Genomic DNA, 19485 nt, shown 5'->3' on the forward strand with positions numbered 1-19485 from the left:
CGAGGGCGTTTCCGTTCCGGTCCCGGCTCTGAACTCCTCCGTGACATCCGTGATGCCCTCTCCGGTGAGCCTGACCTGGAGGAGCCCGTCGCACTAGCGGCCCGGCAACTTCTTAAGGTTCAAGGTCAAGCTCGAGGCCCCCGCTCCTCACGTTCTGACGAGTGGGCCGTCTCCGGCGGTCTTCTCCATTTCCGAGGAAAGATCGTCATACCAAAAGACAAGGACCTCCGGAGACGCATCATCGAGCTCTGCCATGACACCCGAGTCGCCGGACACGCAGGTCGTTTCAAGACCCTGGAGTTGGTCTCCCGGAACTACTGGTGGCCTCAGATGTCTCGCCATATCGGCCGGTATGTTGCGACCTGTGACTTGTGCTGTCGCACCAAGGCACTCCGGAGACTGCCCCACGGAGAACTGCACCCCACGGAAACGCCTCCGGAACGCTGGCATACCGTCTCCGTCGACTTCATCGTAGAGCTTCCCGAAGCCCATGGGTACGACGCGATCATGGTCGTCGTTGACACCCTCGGAAAGCGCGCCCACTTCTCAGAGTGTCATACGACGGTCGGTGCAGTAGGGGCAGCCCGCCTCTACTACCGGAATGTCTGGCGGCACCATGGGACTCCGGAGAAGTACGTCTCCGACCGCGGCTCGCAGTTCATCGCGGACTTCACCCGAGAACTTTGGCGTCTAATCGGCATCAAGCCCGCCACGTCCACCGCGTACCACCCGCAGACAGACGGTCAGACAGAGCGCGTCAACCAGGAGCTGGAGCAGTACTTGCGGATCTTCACCAACTACCAGCAGGACGACTGGGATGAGCTGATTCCGGCCGCGGAGTTCGCCTACAACAACCACGTTCACTCCTCCACGCAGCAGGTCCCCTTCATGACGGACACGGGACGGCTCCGCGCATGGGCTTCGAACCCGGAGTCCGTTCCGCCATGGAGTCAGTGAACGAGTTCCGCGACCGGATCGCCACTGGTGTTGCTGAAGCCAAGGCCGCTCACTAAGGCCAAAGAGGAGTACAAGCGCTACTACGACCGGAGACGGACTCCGTCTCCGGAGTTTAAGGTTGGCGACCGTGTTTGGCTGGATGCCTCTGACATCAGGACGACTCGCCCCTCGGAAAAGTTCTCCCATCGCCGCCTTGGGCCGTTCAAGATAGTCGCGGAGATCAGCAAAGGTGCCTACAAGCTCGACCTCCCTCCGCGCTACTCGAAGCTCCACCCGGTCTTCCCCGTCGTCAAGCTCGAGCTCGCTCAGGACGACCCCTTCGACGGACGCCCCGGCTACGACCAGCCCCCTCCGGACCTCGAGGACGGAGTCCCGGAGTGGGAAGTAGAGGAAATCCTGGACGCAAGGGTGAGGTATAAGCGGCTGAACTACTTCGTCAGATGGAAAGGCTACGACGCATCGCACGACCAATGGGTCCGCTTCGACCGCGTCTTCGCCCGGAGAAAATTGCGGAGTTCTATCGTAAGTACCCTGGCAAGCCCCGACACATCGCCTCCGCGACCTTCGACTCGATTCCGTTCCGGTCTATGCGTCGGGACGCCGCATTCAAAGGGGGGTGATGTCAGGGGAACCTCCCTTTCGGCCCCTCGGAGACGCCTCCGATTCCGGTCCGACTCGGTTCCGTCTCCGGTCCGGCCCTCCATCTCGCCCGCACAATCACCGATCCGTCAACGCCCTCCCGACGGTCGCCCTGGGACCTCGCCTGCGACGCCGCCCAAGCCTTCTGTGCCCGACAGCGGCAGCTACGGACAAGCAGTATACAGTCAGCTCCCTAGCAGGCGGACCCTTAGAGTTTCTTCTCTTTGGATCCTCCCCTGCTAGGTCAGCTTCATTTGTATTCGCTTACCAATGTTCACGCTTTGGATCCTCCCCTGCTAGGACCTTGATCTCAGGCCTCCGGGGTTGCCCTTACAATCATCTAATCTTGCCCCTGAGGCCTTTGTGGTCAATGGAGAGGCGAGCAAGGAAAAGGCCGTCCGCTATGCCATGTCGTTTATGGCAGAAGGACCTGCTCAGCAATGGGTAGAGTGCCACGGAAGCAAAGCCCCATTTCCGTTTCCGTCCTGGGGCTCGTTCATTTCCGAGTTTCGACTCTGGTTGCAAGATCACGCTCTCTCCAAACTGGAGACCTCCGCCTATCACATGGGTACGCAGGATGTCTACCAGTAGACTGATGACTTCAAGGACCTGATGGACCTCACCGGATTCGAGGACACGTTGGTCAAGGTAACTAAGTTCCGCCATAGACTTGATCCCTTGATCAACAACGGAATTACGTCCTCAAACGACCCCCCGGACCTCACCTCTGGGACTACCTTAGCTGGTGGACCTGGGCCTTCCGTCAATACGAGGCCCTGGTCTGGGCCAAGCTGATCAAGTCAGCTGCATCCAAGATGCCAGGCAGTGTGATCTGGACTTTGTTTCCGGTCAACCACATCCCAGCTGCGGCCCCTTTCCGCCCAGTGGCCCCAGTCGTGCCACCCGCGCCCCGCGCCCCCCACTCCAGCGCCTCCAGCTCCTGTCCCTATGGAGTTGGATCACACTAGGGCTCGGGGTGCTCCTTGTCGCGCCTGCTTCAGGTGCGGCAACCCAAACCATCTTGCCCAGGATTGCCCCCTCCCCGCGGATGTCCGCTTGATGGATATCCTCGACAGGTGATCCAACAACTCGGTGACGAGATGTTAGCGGAGTTGATCTTGTATGACGAATCAATTCCTTTGCCCTACATACCCTCCCCTGCCCCTGCTTCGACTCTGTCTCTGGCTCTGCCCGCGACTCTGGCCATCGTCCTTCGCCACCTCACTGCCTGGGAAAGGAAAATACCAAGCAGTACACTGTCGCTGCCTCCCCTGGAGTGAACTCCCTCCACCACCTCCCATTGCATCTGTAGTTGTGCACATTTGACAACTGCACTGAGTGCACTGAGTCAACCTGGTGTCAAATCCACTAGCTCCAATGAGACCTGAGTGCAGCTGGTGCATTTCACACGGTAAATGCAAATCTTTCTTTTCCCTCAGAAACATGAACACAAATATCACCTTTTAATATATATTTCCTTTGGAAAGAAATAAGATATTTTATCTGAATAAAAATAGACACCAAAATGATTTCTTTTTATCCATCTTTAAGTACCATAGAAAGACTCTCTTTTCATCACAATGAAAGAGCAATTAAAAGACTGCCATTTTGTCCAACTTTCTGTCTACAACAAATTGTGATCTTTGTGTTTTTGCAAAAAGGCCAATTGAAAATCAGGGCTTTTGATGTGCCTTTTGTGTTGCACAAAGAACAACTTTCAATGACACACAAAGACATTCAGAAAAATCGTCTTTCTGTGCCTCTTTTGGACTATCACAAAGAACATCTTTGTGATTGCCCAAAAGGGGAAAGGAAAGGGCATCTTTCTGTACACCTTTCAGTGTGACTAAAAGATTAGCTTTTTGTCAGGACTAATAGGCGTGAAGAAATATGATATTTCTGTGCTACCCTAGGGTATACCTTGGGGTATACCCTAGGGTACACCTTGCAGCTCAGGTAGGGGTACCTTGGATGATATTGTGACAGAATGCTTATGTGATTGCCTACAATGCCCACCAATCACATCATCATGAGGCACATGCCCAGCTCCGCTTTGAAACAAAATCCTTGAAGCTGCGTCCAAAATTCAAGTCAAAAAGTCAAAGTGATTGCTTATTACAAACAATATATACATGAACAGTGTATCCTTGAATTTTTGGACGCAGCGTGGCTTCAAGGATTTTGTTTCAAAGCGGAGCTCTCATGATGACATGATTGGTGGGCATTGTAGGCAATCACATAAGCATTCTGTCACAATATCATCCAAGGTAACCCTACCTGAAAAGAAAGATTTGAATTTACCGTGTGTTTGTCTTCTGTTCCCCCATAAGACTGATAAAACTTTGATATAACATCAGAATTCATTATTAGTATACTTAATAAATGAATGTTAAGTTCCTTTTCTTCAGGCCAAAGACCTGTTATATAATTTGGAAGATTATATATATATAGAAAATAACGAATAATCCCAATTTAGACAGAAATGATGTAGCAGGTTATAATCATCAAACTTTTGATGGCAATCAACAATGTTTCCACATGGATGACATTATATAGATACCATCAGGCCCATCATCAATTACTATAACAATAGTCTTAAACAAATAAAATAAGGTTTTAAAGAATGTGACATATGTGACAAAAGCCCTGCTCAGTGTATTTGACACCAGGCATGCTAGCTGCAGCTAGTTGCATTTGTAGAAATCTAACACCTATGGCTCCATGATTCGGATGATGTGTCGATGGGCCCCTCACAGGTGTCATCACCAGATTTGGAGGTGTTGTCCGTCTCCCTTCTTGCGAACCGTGAGGCATCCGTGATCAAGATCTCGGATGACGATGTTCCGCTAGTCGCCGTCACCCCAAATCGGCCTATCGCCCCCCGCACTTCCCCGTTGAACCGGGTGTCGTGGCTCACAATGGAGGACACAGATGGTTACGTACCATCGGCCCCCGCACTTGACTGTACGGGCGTGACGGAGCGATTCCCTGGCGAGCTGTTGCGCCGCCTTGGCGAGGTCGTCCAGACCATCATGCCTCGGTGTTCGTTTTGCGTACAGACAGGCTGTCTTTGCACTGTCTGGGGTCAACCCGGCAACCTTGCCCTTAAGCTCCCAGCCAACGTCCGGCGTGCTTGCAATTGGTGCAGCCATTCGCACCGTCGTTGTGATTCATGGGGCCCGTTTGCCGCAGCTTACAAGGCAAGAGATTTGCGCGGGTCTTCATGGCGTTTCGAATTTTGGGAGTGCACGGACGACGAGAACGTGTATGCATTGTTGGAGATGGACTCGAGGTTTGCAGACCTACAGGCGGTGTCGGAGAATTTCCTCTACCGCCGTTTCTGCTTCTGCTTCCTACCCCATTCCAATATGCTCCGGGCGCAGAATCGGCATCGTTCGGAGGACCTAGGGCATTATACGCGCCCGAATGTCCGGAATCGGTATACAGGTCACCCGCCGCCTCCGCGGCGTCCACAGGCCGCGTCACAGTGTCCCTGAACAAGGCCCGTGCGCCGCCACTCTTGTTCGCCCCCTCGGCGTCGTTCAGCCTCCCCCGTGCACCGCCGAGTACCGTCCCCCCATGCGCCTTCCCCCTTGCCTCTTCCTCCTGTGTCCCATCCGCCCGCGTGTTCCCCCTACTGGGCCGCGTAGGGACGCTTGTCCATGGTCAACAGCTCACACAGAGGCCTTTGAGCAAAGCCAAAGGTGGTGGGAAAACTCACTGATGAATTGATAGGTCGGGCCCCCCCTTAGCCGAGCTCACTTGTGTCCAGACTCTCACAGAAGGGCTCCCAAATTGGGAGGGAGTGAGAGGCTGTGCACTGAGACTACGTCGTCAGGCCGGTCGCTCGAGCCCCGTTCCTGGGAGTACTCGGCCGGGTTGGGGTGTCACGGATAAGACCCGGCCCGTCCACTCCGGCGCTGGTGTCGGGCCATTGCGGGCCCGTAGCATGCAGCATGTGACGACGGGAAACATGTGCCCCAGTAGGAGGAATGCACACGTGGGAAGCACATGACCAAGAACAATGTGTCACCGAGCCCAACTCGACACCAGGGGACTAGGGAGGAGTGCTAGGAGGTTAGGAGTAGCACCTGGCCCCCAAGGGATGTATGATCGTCCCCTCTGCGGCCAGGAACGGGGGCGAGGAGGAGCAGGAGAGGCCAGGGTGTCCGATCACCCCTTTGTGGGCCCGCGTATATAAGGCGTGATAGTGTACCATGTACTCTATTTGTCAAACCCTGGGTTCAAGAAACCTTTTTCTTCGCCATTTAAACCTTTTATTCTGGCCCTGGTTGATAAGATAAGACAAGGAGGAGATAAGATAGCCGATAAGATGGTGATTGGATCATCAGATGTCGATGCTGATGTTGATTGACAGCGTGGAGTTGGACATGAGGCAGACAGCACGTAAAGGCATGGCTAAAGTATGATGTCATTGCCTCTCGTATTAGGCATGGTAAACACATGGTAGTAGTGTATATAAGTAGAGTAGATTTCATCTTGTACCCCAGTCTTCGAATTCCATCATCTTTACGATATCCTTTCACGGTGCTTCTTACTTGCCTTCACTGGCCAACTGGCATCCTCTGAATTGGTGTTGTTTGTGACACTATTGCTTAGATCGTCTGAAGAACTACCTTACTCCGTGCAAGGAGGTGCCATCGACTTATCGGGCCCGACACGACCCGATTCGAACCTTCGACCACCGACAGCGACAAGAGACCGAGTTCACGGGCCCTTTCGGTTTCGATCTACCCCGCTCGCTGTACTTGCGGGCCCAACTATCCGTCTGTTCTGTTCCGGGGCGCGTGTTTTAGGAGAGGTTCTTGCACGGCCCGACCCACAGTCTGACACGGGGCCACAGCATTCTCCTCCATCGGGTCCTTCGGCGGGTCAGAAGGGGAAGGGTCGCGCGTAGCCGTCGGGTGTCGCCTTTCCGTTTGTTGTTTGTTGTTTTTGACGCATTGTTCTCAGTCATGTGCTTCCCACGTGTGCGTTCCTCCTACTGGGGCGCATGTTCCCCGTCATCACGTGCTGCGTGCTACGGCCCGACACCAGCGCCGGAGCAGACGGGCCGGGTCTTATCCATGACAGCAGGCCAGGTCCCAGGACGACTGTTGAGAGGGTGTTGACGGATGGGTAATTGCGCACGCAAGATGGAGGGCCGGACCAGAGTCGGAACCGGAATCGGACCGGAATCGGGGTCATCTCCGAGGGCCGAAAGGGAGGTTCCCCTGACATCCATTATCACCTGTAGTTGTGCACATTTGTCAATCACAGCTTGTAAATTATATGCACATTGCACAATTAGTGTGTATAAAATGAGCAATTGGTTTTCTCCATACAGAAATGTAACCTTTCTTAGCCTAGATTTCAGGCTTGATAGCAAGCAAATCAGGGCCCTGTTTTGTTACTGTTTTGGCTTCAAAACAGGCATGCTAAATGACATAAACTGGCATCCAATTAGGGTCCACAGCTTGTTACACTTTGGTTCAATATTGAGATTAAGAAGAAAAAATTACCTTAGGATCATTTGTGTACAATATGTATTAATCCATCGATTTTTTTTTTTTTTTGCACACAATCGGATTTGAACAGTCTTCGGCACGGAAGAAAAATCTTGAAGGGATATGATTAGGTAAGCCCGTTGATCTTGCATTTCAACCACTGCAACGCGCTTGGGGTTCGCAACCAAGGTCCAATCAGGCCCTAATATACCCCTATTCCTCCCCAGAGCAGCCGACACCGAAGTTTCCATTCGCAGTACAACTTGTGGCGGGTAAAAATTGTGATTCTTTCGATACTTGCCACAGATGCATCCTCCAGCTATGCGAGGCACTACGAGGAGGTCGTGTCTCTTGACAGACCGGCAACTAGCTGCAAGTAGATTCTTACACCTATCAATCCGAGTTGCCCGGTTTTCCTTGTAGATCGACCGAGGCTTCCGATGATATGGCAAGTTGACAGACAACGAACGACTCGGCTCGATGTTCTTGGCACTAAGGAGAATGTCTATTTAAGCCCTGAAAATCCCAACGCCTATAATCGATTTTCCCCTTCAGCTATGCCTTCATACCCTGCGTTCGGCTTCGAAACCACCGCTCAAGAGGTCTCCGCGACGTTCAGCGAGGAAATCAAGGGCAAGAATGGTGCGTTTCGTGGCTGTTCTGGTCCTGTATCCTATAAAACGTTGCAGTTCTTATTACTGGAACCTCTTTGAACGGAATTGGCTTTGAAACAGCAAGAGTCATCGCAAAGTATGCGAACCTAGTTGTCATCACAGGGTACAACGAGGAAAGGTGCGATTGAGGTTCTTGTCTGTCTGCTCTCGTTCCAAGGGTCTCCTAGATTGGCACTTTCGGAGGAAGCAATCAAGAAGGAGACCCCAACGGCCAACGTCAGACGTCTCATTCTCGATCTCTCCTCGTTGGAAGCGGTGCGCAAGGCTGCTGCTGAGGTTAATGCATACGCAGAACCAATACACGTCCTCATCAACAATGCTGCCGCCGGCCTTCGCGAGTTCAAACTCAGCGTCGACAACCTCGAAGTACAGCTGGCGACGGATTATGTCGGACCGTTTCTCTTCACCAACCTGCTCAAGGGGAAGCTGTTAGCCGCCGCATCAGCTACATACACGCCACGCGTTGTTTTCGTCTCGAGTATTGCCCACGCCGTCGGGACCGGCGTTGATCTCGACTTCCTCAAGTCCCCCACAGAGAACAAATACCCTCCCGAAATGGTTTACTTCCAAGCCAAGTCAGCCAACGTCTCGACAGCACTCGAACTTTCGCGGCGTTCAAAAGGCGCCATCCTTGGCTACAGTCTGCATCCTGGAAGTATGTTGCCCTGCGTTCCTCCTTAAATCACCCTCATCTTCGCCTGCAAGTCATTTATACCAATATCAACCGCGGCAATGAGGACGTGCTTCCAGTCCTCCGGCGGGTGGGGATTCTTGACGCAAATGGCGAGCCAAATACGAAGGACTTTCAATGGAAAACGATTCCCCAGGGTGCAGCAACGTAAGCTTCGATTGATGAATCATGTCTCTCTAAAGTTCTCTCCAGGACCGTGGCTGCTGCCTTTGACCCTCGCCTTGTCGAAAATCCCGGAGCATACCTCTCCGACGCAACGGTTTCCAATGAGATGGCTGCGCCTCATAGCACTGACCCGGTTCGTCTTCTTTATTCTTTATACCAGATAAGTGAATAGGAAGCTGAATGTGAACTGCAGGCCATTACAGCGACTTTGTGGGCAGCAACAGAAGAAATTATCGGAGAGAAGTTCGAGTTCTAGTTCTGGTCGTCGCTATTAGATTAGAATGAAAGACAGATGTCCTGAGTCCTCAAACTGCTAATGATTTATCTGACCCTCCAAAACTCCGCCCACTGGCTGTGCGTTTGCTCCCAATCCCTCTCCCTCCATAATGTGAACATCTTCAGATTAAAGCCCTCCCTGAGTCGCAGGTCATTTCGGATGTCCACTACGGCAGCTTTGAAGGACGGCTCGATTTCCGCACCATGAAACTTGTTGAGTTGCAGCTCGAACGCCACTGGGCGGGTCGCCCTACCACGCCGCGCATTCACAAAGGCACGGAGATCGTCTCCCGATATTCCCGCAAGGTAGCTGTTGAGCGTCAAGTGCTGGAGCCGTGGTAGGAAGAGAGGGACTTGGCCGTATGCAGTAGAACGCCGCCGTAGAGACAAAAGGAAAAACAGGGTTTTGTCGATAACGAATCCCTCTGGATGGGCCAGTCCGCGTTTTGGCGACCGAATTGAAATGTCGCTGAGCGATAATTTGACCAGTGCCGGAAGGGCTTCGAGCCACGCTATAGTCCCCTCCAATATTGGGGTATTTCCTATGGCAATGTTGAAGAGGACGAGCAGGCGCAGAGTCACTCGTATCTCAGAATGGTCAATGAACCCGACGAACGCACTTGTTGCAATTACTGGGTGGTGTCGACCATGATACATCAACGAAAGCTGCTGCAGAGACGGGAGGTAAAGCTGGGGAAGCACAGTGTTGAGCATATTCTCTGCATAATGCAGCGACACTGTTCGATCCCAGAAAGTAAGGTGGAGAGCTGTGAGAAAGCAGGTGGTGGTGGGGAAGCACAACTTATAGAATGGGTCCGCCGGTAGCATATCGACAGCGAGATGAAGTGTGTGTTTGTATGTGCTGAGGCTACGAAGCCGATGAGCAACAAACGAAGGAGGACCATCGGCATTAATATAGAGTGTCTTGAACGAAGTCGACTTGAGATCTGGTAGCGGAAGACTCGAGTACATGGTCTTTAGACGAGGGAGCATACCAAGTACTAGTGGCTCGCCGACGTTAATCCGCAGCAACTCGAGTGACCCAAGTTTCCCGGACAGTGCCCCCAACCACGCTGTTTGCTTCGCTTCAGCAGATAGTCGTATGTTGGCAGCTTTCCACCGCCAAACAGTCGACAGTAAGTGTTGGAGGATGGCATCTGTAACCGCGGGATAGTCGATACGCAGGTGAAGCGTCAACGGAAGGTTGGCCGAGTGCCTAAGCACGGTTGGAAGAGATATGCTAATCAGGTCTCGATACCAACGGTTTGTTTGTGTGATGATTCCACCAAGTTTCAAGTCCAGCTCAATGGTGGTCCATAACTGTGGCGTATTCAGTGCAGCGACTCTCCAGGAGTGGCATACTGCCGCCACAGTCAAAAGATGGTCATGGAAGAGCACTCCCAGAGCATCTGCAGGGTAGCGTGGGCGCCATCGAGAGAAGCTGTCTTGATACATTGGTGCCATTTCAGCATAAATGCTGACCAGGACGTTGGAGGGGAGATTGGTGGGGAGAGAAGACATGGTGGCCCGTGGATGAATGGAGCGAGACCGTCTGGTCACAAAATCCATGCTTATATGACGGATCGGGACAAAGAAATACAAAGACTAAGGGAGTGGGTGCCAGATGACGACGGCTAAACCGCTTTGACTGGCCATGACGGAACAAGGAAGACTTCATGAAAGGTGGGCATTGGCAGTACAGGTATCCCCAGCGAACCGACAGCCTACAACAATTTTGAGAACAGAAAAACACATCGACAAGCACTCTTACCGTGGTCATCCATTGTTAATTCCGTCTCCCAATCTCTAGCAGCCCCGGATAGTGGTGGAAAGGCATGCAGACAGACATGTTTAAGGTTAGAGAAATGGGTGCATTATGAGCTACGGAAAACACAACGAAATGCTACAAGTGAAGACCATCGAAGGCAGACAATAGTCTGAGACAAGACCTGAGAGGTAGTCAGTATCATCGCCAAGGATTGGGAAAAAGAGGTCAGAGAGCTAGGTAAAAATGGTTGTCGGCATACTGAAGCAGCGGTGTCTAGTCGCCTCTTGGAAACACGGACCATAGCAATATCATCATGGAAAGGAGGGGGGAGGAGGGTAAGCGAGGACTCACCCAGATTAATGAAGGGATGGGGAGGCCGTCAACCATCGATGTGGTGGAAAGAAGAAAAAAAACCATTTGTCACTTGTCACGTGAAGCAGGAAATAAATATACATATAACAGGTTGATCCCGCCTAATTTTTTAATGCGCAGGGAAATCCTAAAATTCACAGCGAGTCTGAGATACTAGCCACGAGATACATACTTATTAATACCATAGAAACACAGTATGAGTCAATTGTAAACGAGTTTCCCGCCAAGTACTCCTCTTCTAGCCAAATGTAATCTCATCTACTAAGTAGTATAATCATTAGACCTCATGATCTCATCATCAGGTTTCCGTGGCGCGTTCAAGGGCGCGTCATCCATACTCGTCTGGCGATTATGATGGTTGTGAACGAAGTGGTCCCAAGGATTCTCGGGAGATGGGGACTCGGCTGGGCCTGTCGGGGCGACTATCGTGGCCTCGGCAGAGATATTGGTTTGTGACGCCACGTCGAATGGAGGCAGCAGAGAATTTTCGGGTCCACCAGTATATGGAACTGGTAGCTTCTCGCTGGCATCAAAACCATCCTGTCCGTCTGATACCGGACTGCTAACTGACGTGGGGGATCCTTCGTTGGGTGGAGAGGCATCGTGACTTGATGGTGGAGAAACCAAAGAAGCCGGATCGTCATTGCTATCCTCGTTGGGAGGAGTGGGTGAGTGTGGGTCCCCCACTTTGGCTTCGGGACTATCATCATTCTCAATAGTAGCAGCGACATTCGGCTTTTGCGGCGTTTGACCCGGAATTTCGCCCTCTGCACTAATCTGTTGCTCAACCAGTTGTTCCAGACTCGGACCATCCTTGAGCCGAACGGAGAACCTTCCTAGTAAAACTCCATTTTAAATTGGATCGGCTCAGATAGACAAGCATTCGTACCATCGCGCTGATCACCAACCTTGAACTTCTCCACCGCGCGCTCAAAGAGCACCTCATCAGACATCTCTTCCCCGTCCTGTCTGAGTTGTGAATATTTGGACCAAAACAGCAGAAGACACGAGATGACCTCAAGCAGTTCGGGCCAAAGGGCATCATGAATCATGGCCACATTGGCATTTTCATTCTAATTGTTCAGTCAGTCGGTTGCTTAGAACATGGGAGCCTTAATCACCGTTTTTAAGATGTAGGCATTGAATGCATTCGATATATGATCTTCATTTGGCGTTTTGCTGAGAATGGGATGTATGACTGGTGGTTGCTCGGAGTCAACAGGCGCGGCGACAGCCACTTCCTTTGACCGCTTTCCGCAACACAGACACCATTGGAAGAAGCGCGCGAGCGAGCTCCAGCACGACACGAACGGGCTCCAGCACGATGTCGCTCTTGGGAGAACAGCTTTGTAATCGTCATCTATCTTTCGCAGTCGACCGACGACTCTCCCCTGTAGGTTGATCCGGACCATAATCTTGAAGCCTGAGAAAAACACAGTCTGGTCCTCCTTAGGCACGTCTACAGGCTCGCCGCTGTGAGGATAATAATTTACGCTGTCATTTTCCTCGGTTTTGCGCTGCTGTTCGCCACCAATTCCAAGAGCCCCAGTCAAGATTTCCGCATTTGCACGAACACCACTGGCTGTTTCTGAATGTCGACCAAATGTCCTTCGCCACGATGCTGCTTTCTGAACCCCAGTGACGAGGTAGAGGTCTCCGTATGCAATACTGCGTCCAAGCTTGTCGCTGACATAAGAATACCAGTCCTGAGCGTTTTCCATTGCGTGCTTTTCAAGTTTTCCGAGGGCACGATAGTCGTACGATGAACCGCCATTGGGAAGCTCCAAGATGGCTTTGTAGTTGGTGTGACTCTTGTTGTGGACATCAGCGCCGATGTTAGCTGGGATTCCTAGCCTAACATTCGAGTTGCCACAGATGAATGAAGTGGATGATGTGTCCATCGAACATAAAACGTACCGCGAGTTTTCTGACCTTAGCCCCGCGCCCACGTTGTTAGCGCGCTCTTCCAGCGAATACAGCGTGGTTTTCGGCGGGAAGAAGTCTCTCACATCCCTGACGTCCGTTGCCCAGTCCTGGGAAGTAACGCTTACTAGAAACTGTGGGGGAATATTGACATTCAAGGACTTGTTCAGTTTGTTGTCCAAAACGTTGAAGTATGGATCGAATTGCCCATCCTTAGTGACAACACCAACATCGCCAATTTCAACCCCAACTCCCTTGCGGGCAGACGTGGGGCGAGGGTTATAGAGAGCGTATCCGTGCCGTTTGGGGAAAAGCAGGCGATTGTAGGATTCCGAGTTTGAATGACGCATCGCGGGAGATGAGGAGGATGTAGTAGCAGGTATGGCCCATGTACACAATGAAAAGCTTATATGCTTGTCGCGTTAGACCCTCGCCGCATCGGCGTGGTATGTGCGCTAATACCAATAGCGCGCTTCGTTCAAGTTGCCGTCCATCCGTCCATCCTGGTCGAACAGTCCAAATTCGAGCAGGGAAGTTTGTGTGCCTCTGGTATGAGTTCGTTGGGCTACCTTCAGCCAATAAGATAGGTGAATCATATAAGAAAAAGCAAAAGTCTCACTTAGCGACCACTTTACACTGTGTGTACCACGATCATTCTATCTGTCTTCTGTAGCACTGCACACGGAAAAGGCGCTCCGTCCAGTGTTATGATTGGACGAGACGTGAAATGAAATCTAATGAAATGAAGGCCATGGGCGTCGGGAGTGGCATTCCGTCCTCTTCAGCAAGAAACTGCGGTGGCCCGGGTAAGAATTGGTTCGATGAAGCATTGACATGGTCGCGGTTTGTCTCGCAGCCGACTCTCAGTCCGTTTCTGGGCAGTTGGGCAGTCGTAAACTTGGTCGTAAACTCCGTGTGAAAAGTACAAATCAGGCCATCATTCAGCGATAAGTAGGCAATTTGCGACATTGTCAGGCAAAACATTCAACATGCACCCACGATAAAGTTGAGCAACTACATGCCACAGAAATACAAAATTAAAGCATCCACTACTTTGAATACAGACTCGAGAAACGACGGCCTTTCCACAACCTATCCCAGGAGTTTTCGTGGCCTTTGCTATCTTTCCTCGCCTGTGAAGCTTCTGGTTGATGAGTTGTAGCTTCTGGTTGATGGGTTGTAGCTGCTTCACTGGCAGGCCCCGCCAGATTAGCGCCATCCGGCTCAGCTTCAGGTGTTGCTTGGTCATCGACCGGAGAATCCGCCATGGCTGCTGGGAAGTAGCTCGGATTGGCTTCGTTTGATTCTTCTGTAACAGACGGAATGGTTAATGGCGGAGGGGTTAACGAAGTCGGTGAACGAGATGCACGCCGATGACTGCGTTCGCTGAAAGACGAGGAGCGAGGGGCAACGGTTGAGAGTGACGGTCGGCGCTTATCGATAGAACTGGATTTAAGAGGGACGGGTGGGCCTGCGTCAGGTTCAACGTAGGTTCCTGGCATTGGCTGTTTGTCTTCCGAAGTATTGGTGACGTCCCGTATATCCTTTTCGTCGTCGGGTGATTCGAGAGGCGTGTGAGGGATATTGCCAATAGACCGACGGTCTCGCTCTAACAGTACACTCTGGCTGAAACTGACTGTGCGGACAGATCGGGTGGTTTTCGCTTCTTCGAGAGACGAGAGGAACGACTCCGTCTCTTGTCGTGCATGGGCCTGATCTTGAACAAGTGCATCTAAACTTCTTCCATCTTCTGGTCGAGTAAAGAACATGCCTAGAGGAACATCTAAGACATGATTTGCAAGACCAAACAGGCATACATACCATTTTCGGAATCGATCTTGAACTTCTGCAGTACTCGTTCAACGAGTTGCTTATACGGCGGCGGCGGAACTTGTTCTCCGTTCTGCTAAAAGGTGAGTATATGCTCTAACTAAATATTCGAGAAAAAAACCTGAAGGATTTCAGCCCAGACACAGTCATGAGTAACGGCGGCTAGTGCATCTGGATACTGGGAACGATTTCAGTAATTGTGTTAGAAGACATACTCTACCAAACCTTGTCCAAGATGTGGTTGTTGAGGGCGTCCGATGGGTGGTTTCGCTGGTTGATCGTCAGTCAAGGATAGTGAGCAGACGGAAGGCACAGACGGCAGTTTGCATACGATTAGATTTATGTTCTGATGGAGAAAGACACCAGCAAGATAGCAAGAACTCCATCACAGAGCTCCAGAATGAGCTGGCGCCACGCCTTACATCCGTCCATTTGTTGTCTGAGATGTCCTTTGCCGTACCAACGAGGCCTCCTTGTACATTCGGTCGGACCATAATCTTGAAACCAGAAAAAAATATCGTCTGGTTTTCGGGAGGGGCCAACTTGGAAGAGGTGGAAGCAACGTCAACCGTCTCGGACGTTTCCGTCGCGCCTTTGACAGGGTATGACCTTGTTGATAAAATGCTTGCGGATTCGCCCTCGGAAACGACTTGACCAATCTTGTGTTTGTGTCCCAGTCCGAAAGCCGCAGAACCGATAGCAGCAGCGTTTATCCCGACTTTGACCTTATTGTCGCCTTCTGAACGGAAGCCCACAGTCCTTCGCCAACTTGTAGCTTTCCGGACCTGGGTGACGAGGTAAAGATCGCCATAGTTGATCTTCTGTCCTAGTGTCTCCCGGACGAACGAGTACCAAACTTGCGCGTTAGCTCTCGCATGCTGCTCCAAAGCAGTCAGAGCCCGATGCTCATATACGGAGCCACCCTCAGGAAGAACCAGGATGGCCTGGTGTTTGGAGTTCCGAGTGAATTCAATCGATGCGTTGGCACCACCAGGGAGCCCAAGGCTTGGACGGGTGAGAATAGATCAAGATGAGCTGTAAAATCATACCCTGTACCACTTAAATTCGCCTCCAGACTCAAGCTGGCATTGCGCTCCTCCAAAGTAGAAACTTTATGGTTGTTGGAGTAGTACGCCGTTTGTTTGGCAATGTCGTTTGCTTGGGCGGCTGATAGCTTGGCAAGAGGTTGGAAATCGTCTGGGAATGTCGTCGGGTTTAAGGTGGAGTCGAGAATATTGAAGATAGGGTCAAAAGAGCCGTCCCGCCGAACAACGCCAACATCACCAATTTGCACTCCAGCGGCTATGCGTGCAGGAGAATGGTCACTTGAAAGGCAAGGATTGTAGAGCGGGTAACCGAGTTTCTTGGAGAACAAGAGCCGACTGTAGAGGTCGGAGTGGGATTCGTTGCGTTTGGGCATGGCGAGTAGGGCAGGTGCGATTGCTGAAGCTAATTTTCACCCCGGTTTTGAAGCCTTCGCCGCAAAAAATAGCCGCGGGGCCGATCGGGGTGATTCGTTGAGCAAGGCATCCGCCAGTTCTGCCTTCGTAAGATTGGCTCTCTTGCATTCGCGCTGTTGCGTCCTGACATAGCGAGCAGGTGAAAGGAGGGGTGAAGAATGTTGCATTCAGATAGGTCGCGCCGCGCTGAAGACGCGTGTAAGTGGTCTAATTGTGTGTATCTGGTCGGACGTTGGAAGAGAAGAAAAAGTGGAAAATCGTCACATGATTTCCGCCTCAGAACTGCCTCAGATGATGTCGAAATTATATCTGCCTGAAGCGTATCGAAAAGTGCGTCGTCGACGCATAGTATGGCTCCTTTGGAGAGCCTTCATATACTTCAGACTCAAGGGCAATGAGTTTGTCGTCTCACGACGTTTCTTACAGTCTCTTTCGACTTACATCTCATAGCGTTTGTCGATTTTGACTGAGTCAGTTTGTTTCTGCAGAACGACTGAAAACCACGAGCCCTTCCCGCGTAGATCAGGATCCGCCTCGTTTTTGCGAAACAACAAAATCGGAAGAGCTTCGAAGATGCGGAGTGTTCTGATTCATCGATTTTACGCGACCACGAGCTGATAATTGGTGAGGGTGCTGCGATAGCTCTTCCCCTGACCACTATGGCCGAATTCACGTCCCTCATGCCTGCGCCCCACATCCCCGACGATGTTACCGTTCCCCAATTCTTATTCGATTACGAGCATCCGATTAGAATGACGAGGAAAGCCGCCACGCCCTGGATTATTGATGCTGCCACCGGGAAGACGTATGGGAAGGATGAAGTGAGTTGTTCGCGACTCTATGTGCGAGAGGCTCATCTCAGGCAGTTGTCTGAGAGGACATGGAATCTTGCCAACGGGTTGAGTTTGCGCTACTCGCTAGGTGCGGTATCTCTCCCCCTCAGGGAACTTACTTATAACGAATGGGGTTGAAAGGCCCTCAGGATTCTGGTTTGTGGAACCTTTCTCCGAATATTTACAGTGCCCATTCCTCCCATAGTCGGCATTCTGAGCAGTAATCACGTCGGTCAGTTCCTCCTCTCTGAGAATTAGGCGAGTTCTGACGCGTCTCCAGACTTTGCAATATCGGTTTGGGCTGCCCACAGGCTGGGGAGCTCTGTATTGTCTGTTCGTTTGCTATCCTGAGAACTAGTAATGAACGAGCTTCAGCACCTTGAATCCGACATTCAACGCGGAGGAAATCTTGCCATCTATCCGGGATATGAAGCCGGCTCTCTTATTCGTCCACCCCATGGCTCTACCAGCGGCAACCGCTGCTGCCGCTTCCGTTGGCCTCTCCACGGATCGCATAATTCTTTTGGCAACAACTGACAAGATTGGCGAGCACGCGTTGGTGACTGAACTCGTCGAACTTGGTTTTTCTAGTAAAGAGACACACAAGTTTAAGGAGTACAAGCTTGCGCCTGGGGAGGGGAAAACTAAAACAGCACTATGCTTCCCTTCGAGTGGGACTACGGGAGTGCCGAAGATGGCTGCGCTGCCACACGCAGCTATCATCGCAAACGTACTCCAAAATGCTGCTTGGGATATGGGTTTGGGGACAGAGCCTATTCCTGTCGAAGAGAGACGATTTAGGCCCGGCGATGTTTCGCTTGCGGCTTTGCCTTTCTTCCGTGGGTTTCTCAATATGCTTTGAGCTGTTTTGTTCATGCAGCCCAGATATTTTCGGTCTCCTGATCAACGTCGGTCTTTGGGTTTATTCTACAGTCAGGCTAACTGTCTTCAGCTGCAATACCACTTGTTTTGCGGAGTGATTCTATCTCTCCCTTCCTTGGGCAATGCCTTATTTCTCCACAGATGACCGCCGTCATCCTACCCAAGTTCGATTTCCGCGACTTTCTCGCAGCAATCAAGACCTACCAGGTCAACCAGCTCTCGTATGTCTTTGTTTTAGTGTGATTTCTCATCTACACTTGTCGTAGCTTGGTCCCACCAATCATGGTGCTATTCAGCAAACACCCTGCTGTTGTCGCCGAGGATCTTAGATCCATTCGCGTCATCTACGCTGGTGGCGCACCAGTCAACCTCCATTTTGTGCAAGAGATGGCGAAGCTCATGCCCAATGCGGTAATCGAGCAGAGTTTGGGTATCGATGTTTTCAGCATACTTATTTAATCTCAATTACCGTCAGGCATGACGGAGGTCTCGGGCATCGTTGCGATGCCGCCGCTTGACCGACAGGTGTCGACTGGCAGCGGCGGTTGTCTACTTCCAGGCAATTCCGCGCGAGTCATGAAGACGGAGACAGGGGCAGACGGAGATGTGAAGACGGCATTGGCAGCGCCGGGCGAACCGGGAGAGCTTTATATACGGGGACCGTCGATTGCGACTCACTACGTGAACAACGAGAAGATGTGTGTATGTTGCTTGATAATCTCAAACACTGACGTCGTTGCAGCTCAACGGAGACGTTTGTGGACGGGTGAGTGGATGCGACTGTTGACGCGTGGTGTTGATTGGTTGTAGATGGGTTCGGACAGGGGATCAAGTGTACATTGACGAGAAAGGAGAGGTGCATGTTGTGGACAGAATCAAGGCATGCTGCTGTTTACCGGGGCCTTGTGGAGTCGTCTTACTCGTGGCAGGATTTCATCAAGGTCCGCGCTTTTCAAGTTGCGCCAGCCGAGCTGGAAGCGAGACTCGCGGCTAGCGCTGACGTTGCGGACTGCTGCGTTGTGCCTGTCCCTGACGAGTTCAATGGGCAGCTGCCCAAGGCGTATGTCGTGCTTAGCGCAAGTGCGTTGGAACGGGTCGGAGCGAGTGCTGATGCGGAAGGGGAAAAGGAAAAGATCAAGGAAGCGTTAATCAAGGACATCGCGGACCACAAGGCGAAATATAAGGGCCTTGGTGGAGGGGTGGAGTTTATTGACGCCATTCCGAGAAATGCAGCTGGGAAGCTGTTGAGGAGGGTGTTGAGGGAGAAGGCAGCGTATGTGATTTGAAGAGATAGTATAATCTAAAAGTCAGTCTCTGTCAGCATGGAGGTGTCCTTCAACACAGCCAATGACAGGAAGAGATCTCACAGAAGGGGAGAATTTGTTGGCCACACCAAAGAATTGATTCAGGTCACGCTAATCACAGCACTGCATATGGCGGCCATATTCTCCCCCAAACAAGCCTCGTTTCAGGCTTTCGGAGATGCGACTAAAACGTCAAGTCTTCCG

At 51.6% G+C, this 19485-nt stretch overlaps 4 protein-coding genes across 4 annotated transcripts; 2 read left to right on the forward strand and 2 right to left on the reverse strand.

The window, feature by feature from the left end:
* Positions 1-7543: 7543 nt before the first annotated feature.
* Positions 7544-8889, forward strand: MIND_00896200 (Short-chain dehydrogenase/reductase family protein; the record flags this gene model as incomplete). Its single annotated transcript, XM_037365608.1, has 6 exons — positions 7544-7745; positions 7793-7895; positions 7945-8432; positions 8483-8615; positions 8661-8766; positions 8827-8889. The coding sequence occupies 6 exons, from the start codon at positions 7544-7546 to the stop codon at positions 8887-8889; spliced, it is 1095 nt and encodes a 364-aa protein (XP_037218850.1).
* A 2421-nt stretch (positions 8890-11310) lies between these two features.
* Positions 11311-13322, reverse strand: MIND_00896300 (F-box domain-containing protein; the record flags this gene model as incomplete). The annotated part of the gene is made up of 5 exons (XM_037365609.1): positions 11311-11885; positions 11939-12014; positions 12066-12122; positions 12171-12903; positions 12967-13322. 5 exons carry the CDS (start codon positions 13320-13322, stop codon positions 11311-11313), a joined length of 1797 nt encoding a protein of 598 aa, XP_037218851.1.
* A 699-nt stretch (positions 13323-14021) lies between these two features.
* On the reverse strand, positions 14022-16222 carry MIND_00896400 (F-box domain-containing protein; the record flags this gene model as incomplete). The annotated part of the gene is made up of 6 exons (XM_037365610.1): positions 14022-14743; positions 14794-14875; positions 14924-14980; positions 15028-15072; positions 15120-15807; positions 15852-16222. The coding sequence occupies 6 exons, from the start codon at positions 16220-16222 to the stop codon at positions 14022-14024; spliced, it is 1965 nt and encodes a 654-aa protein (XP_037218852.1).
* Positions 16223-16912: 690 nt separating this feature from the next.
* Positions 16913-19263, forward strand: MIND_00896500 (uncharacterized protein; the record flags this gene model as incomplete). Its single annotated transcript, XM_037365611.1, has 11 exons — positions 16913-17083; positions 17129-17188; positions 17237-17327; positions 17376-17424; positions 17471-17934; positions 17981-18003; positions 18048-18071; positions 18119-18198; positions 18244-18407; positions 18453-18743; positions 18788-19263. Exons 1-11 carry the CDS (start codon positions 16922-16924, stop codon positions 19261-19263), a joined length of 1884 nt encoding a protein of 627 aa, XP_037218853.1. The 5' UTR covers positions 16913-16921.
* Between the last annotated feature and the right edge of the window lie 222 nt (positions 19264-19485).

Source organism: Mycena indigotica, assembly GCF_014461135.1.
Source record: "Mycena indigotica strain 171206Taipei chromosome Unknown Mind.scaff0007, whole genome shotgun sequence".
Taxonomy (NCBI): domain Eukaryota; kingdom Fungi; phylum Basidiomycota; class Agaricomycetes; order Agaricales; family Mycenaceae; genus Mycena; species Mycena indigotica.